The 4,957-nt window shown below is 33.4% G+C and overlaps 1 protein-coding gene across 1 annotated transcript; it reads left to right on the forward strand.

The window, feature by feature from the left end:
• The first annotated feature begins 4,210 nt into the window (after positions 1-4,210).
• LOC137637740 (uncharacterized) lies at positions 4,211-4,570 on the forward strand. Its single transcript, XM_068369881.1, has one exon. The coding sequence runs from the start codon at positions 4,211-4,213 to the stop codon at positions 4,568-4,570; it is 360 nt and encodes a 119-aa protein (XP_068225982.1).
• The last annotated feature ends 387 nt before the right edge of the window (positions 4,571-4,957 follow it).

Here is a 4,957-nt window from a genome sequence, read left to right on the forward strand (position 1 = left end):
AAGTTGAATCCTAACAAAACTCAAATTATGATTGTAAGTAGGTCAAGGACGGTGGCTCCTATACATCCGGATCTAAGTATTCAAAATGTTTCTTTAAATTTGTATGACTTTTAAAATTTTATGTGTGATTCTCGACCGCAAATTTACTTTTGAGAAACACATTAGGTCTGTCTCTCCTTCAATTGCAAAGAAATTGGCTTATTAACCCTGGATAGGTACGCTCCTCGGACACCCCTTTAAGGGTATACTCGGACGCGAACGACCCCGACGCCAAAAAAAATTCTTGAAAAATCAGTTTTTGCAGTAACCTCCTTTTTTCTTTTGCCAAAGAAAACTTCAATGAATGCTTAAAACAACTGTATAGATAAATACTACTCATCTGCAGAAAAACTATTTATTATAAATATTTTAAAAAATTAAGTAGAAAAAAAAAGACCTGACATAAAAATTCATAAAAAAAAAGTTTATACATATATACACAAATCCTTTTAGGAATTGATTCTTGAATGTTTAGGACACATCTTGATGTATTTTGGATGAAGTCAGACCCATGGAGGTGAAGATCTGAAATGAGAAAAAAAGGGTAACTTTTTTTGGCCAAACAAATTTGTCCAAATTTCATGAATTTTTTTGGGTACCCAAATGAAATAGGAAGTGGCTAATTTTTTTAGGGAATAAACATATGTTATCCTAAAATAGAAATATGTAAAAAAAATTTCATTATTTTGTAAATTACATTTATATCAGGGGCCATATCTAAAGGTAATTTTTTGAGTACTTAGAAATTCCGTAAAAAAATACATATATTTAATATATAATATGATATTTATGCAGGTAAAAATATACCAAAATATCACAAATTCTATAGGGAACAAGAATATATATAGATAGGGCAGCTTACGCTTCGGATATGTCCACAAAATGGCCGCCAACCACACTGACTCAGACTCCCTAATCTGCCACTTGAAATGTAGGAAGGGTATGTCAATTTCAAGGTGTTATTTACTAATCTAATTATTATTGGATATGCATAAAAATTGTATGGTGGGTTGCTGGATAATTGTCGATTATTTTACGACTATAAAATTAAAATTCTGACCCAAAAAAATTTTTTTGAAGGGAAATAAAATCGAAAAAAAAATGTAAAACAATATTTTAGCTAAAAAAATTTGATGATATTCAATCAAAAAAAAAGTAATAAAAATTTTCCGACAAATAAACATGTAAATGAATAATTACTCTGTGATAGTTCCTTAGTACGTAGTAATTTTGAAAGAATTGGGAAAAAACGAAAAAATGGCAATCACCGGAAAATCGAACACATACCTATATATACGCCATATCTGGCTAAAAAAAGAAGATAGGCATGGGTAGCCAGATCATCTAGAAACACTTTCCAACACTATAAAATTATAAGTTTTGCGACACTACTTGCCAATTCCTTACGGTAACATGACTAAGCAAAAAAATGCAAAACAAATAAAAAGGGGCACTCGTGGAGAAATGGCCATTCTAATATACGGCATTTCAGAAAAAAAAATTTCAGCCACGTGCTAGGCAAACCATCAAGGCATATTTTCCGACAAATAAACATATAAATGAAATATTACTCTGTAATAGTTCCTTAGTACGTAGTAATTTTGAAAGAAATGGGAAAAAACGAAAAAATGGCAATCACAGGAAAATCGAACACATACTTATATATACGCCATATCTGGCTCAAAAAAAAAAAATAGGCATGGGTAGCCAGATCATCTAGAAACACTTTCCAACACTATAAAAATATAAGTTTTGCGACACTACTTGCCAATTCCTTACGGTAACATGACTAAGCAAAAAAATGCAAAACAAATAATAAGGGGCACTCGCGGAAAAATGCCCAACATTCTAATATACGGCATCTCAGATAAAAAAAAAAGACATGCACGTGTTAGCCCAACCATCAAGGCACACTTTCTAACACATAAACATGAAAAAAAAATCAATAATATACGGCAATTCCTTACTACGTAGTAATTTTTTACAAATATTGAAAAAAAACAGAAATTGGCAACCGCAGTTAAATACCCAATATACCAATAACTACGTCGTATCTGACAAAATCAAAATCACGCATGGGTAGCCAGATCATCTAGACACACTTTCCAACACTAAAAAAGCAAAAGTTTTACGACACTATTTCGCAATATCTTACGGAAAAATGACTTGGCAAAAAAATGAAAAAAATGAAAAAGGGACACTCGCGGTAAAATGCCCGACATTCTAATATACGACATCTCAGATAAAAAAAAAGACATGCACGTGTTAGCCCAACCATCAAGGCACACTTTCTAACACATAAACATGAAAAAAAATGAATAATATACGGCAATTCCTTACTACGTAGTAATTTTTACAAATATTGAAAAAAAAACAGAAATTGGTAACCGCAGTTAAATACCCAATATACCAATAACTACGTCGTATCTGACAAAAACAAAGTCATGCATGGGTAGCCAGATCATCTAGACACACTTTCCAACACTAAACAAGCAAAAGTTTTACGACACTATTTGGCAATATCTTACGGAAAAATGACTTGGCAAAAAAATGAAAAAGGGGCACTCGCGGTAAAATGGTCCTCGTGGTGATGAACGACATTTTAACTAAAAAAAAAAAACATGCACATGGTAGCCAAACAATCCACCAAGACTTTCCACAACTGATAACCTATACAAGTTGCACCATTCTACGACAATTTCATAATACGTAATAACTTTGATAATTATGCAAACTACCTTAGAAGGGTAAACTCGGACGCGAACGACCCCGACGCGTCTCAGAAATCGGGGAAGGAGTACAGCTACAGCAATGCACATCTGGACACTACTAGAGCGTGTAGGGGAGACACCTCCTGCAGGTCGATCACCCACAAATTCAGTCACGGGGGTGAGTCACGTGAGAAAAACCTGTTTTTTTTTTATGCTCGGGGTCGCAAACGACCCATCGTACCTATCCAGGGTTAAGAAAGTCTTAGAAGATCAATCTATTCTGAAGAAGTGTTCTAATTCATTCATTCTACCTTGTTTTGAGTATTGTTCTCCTGTCTGGTCTTCAGCTGCTGATTCTCATCTTAATTTGTTGGATAGAAACTTACGGTCTATTAAATTCCCTATTCCTGATCTAGATATTAATCTTTGGCACCGTCGTTCAATTACTTCATTATGGATGTTGCATAAGATTTTTCATAACTCTGACCATCCTTTACATTCAGATCTCCCTGGACAATTCTATCCTGTTCGTAACACAAGGCAGCCAGTTAATTTTAATAGCCAGGCCTTCTCCATCATGAGGCTCAGTACTAAACAGTATTCTAGAAGTTTTATTCCAGCTGTTACCAAGTTGTGGAATGATCTTCTTAATCGGGTAGTTGAATCAGTAGAACTTCAAAAGTTCAAAGTTGGAGCAAATGTTTTTATGTTGACCAGGCTGACATGAGTTGTTTTATAGTTTATATATGACATATCTGTTTATGACTTTGTTAATAGTTTATATAGGACATGTCTGTTTTGACGTTGTCACCGTTTTTTAGAATGATTTTTTTGTTTATTATTCTCATCATTTACTTATTTCCTTACTTCCTATCCTCCCAGGGCTATTTTTCCCTATTGGAGACCTAGGGCTTGGCGCATTTTGCTTTTAAAACTAGGGTTGTAGCTTGGTTAGTAATAATAATAATAATAATAATAATAATAATAATAATAATAATAACGGACTACATCAGTGGTCTGCATTGAGCCCTTACCTATTTGATCTGGTCATGGATGTATTAACGCAGGGTATTATAGATCAGTCTCCTTGGTGTATGCTTATTGCTGATGATGTTATATTGAGTAAAACTAGACGAAAGGTAGCAGAAGAGAAACTGGAGGAGTGGAGAAGAGAAATGGAAAATAGAGGATTGAACATCAGCAGGAAAAAGACAGAGTATTTGAGATTGAAAAATGGCGAGATTGGGGAAGTTAGTTTAAAAGGAGAGAGATTGAAAAGAGTGGAAATTTTCAAGTATTTAGGATTAACAGTTGCAGAGAATGGTGATCTGGGGACAGAAATAAACAACCAAATAGAAGCAGGATGGAAGAATTAGTGAAACATGTGTGGAGTACTATGCGACAGGAAAATAGAGGTTAAGTTAAAAGGTAAAGTACACAGGACAGTAGTGAGACCGGCAATGATGCGTGGAGCAGAGACATGGGAAATAAAGAAGACAGAACCGAAGATGGATGTGGCAAAGATGAGAACATTAAGATTGATGTGTGGAGTAACAAGAAGAGATAATATACGGAATGAGGTAATTAGGGGTACCACAGGAGTTAGAAAACTATCAGATAAGATCAAAGAAAGTAGACTGAGGGTATATAGTCAAGTCATGAGAAAAGATGAACAGTATATTGAGAGGAGAGTGATGGAAATGGAGGTACAGGGAACGAGAAGGAGAGGGAGGCCAAAGCGAAGATGGGTGGACTGTATCAAGGATGACCTTCGATCAAATGGATTAACCGTTCATGAGGTGTGGGTCAGAGGTAGATGAAGAAAACTGACAAGAAACATCCACCACACATAAAAGTGTGAAAAGATGTAGACAAAGAAGAAGTTCAAAAAGCTTCCAGAGCACTGATATTAATGAAACATAATTTTTCAGAATACATCTATAAAGTTTAAAACGCTCTCATTAAACTCTAATGACAGAAACATTATTGTTCAGAGTTCAGATAAAAAAGTGAGTTTCATTACTTTTATCATGTTAACATTATATCCAGAAATATATATATATATATATATATATATATATATATATATATATATATATATATATATATATATATATATATATATATATATATATATATATATATATATATATATATATATATATACAGTATATATATATATATATATATATATATATATATATATA

This window comes from Palaemon carinicauda, unplaced genomic scaffold (assembly GCF_036898095.1).
Source record: "Palaemon carinicauda isolate YSFRI2023 unplaced genomic scaffold, ASM3689809v2 scaffold952, whole genome shotgun sequence".
NCBI classification, from domain to species: domain Eukaryota; kingdom Metazoa; phylum Arthropoda; class Malacostraca; order Decapoda; family Palaemonidae; genus Palaemon; species Palaemon carinicauda.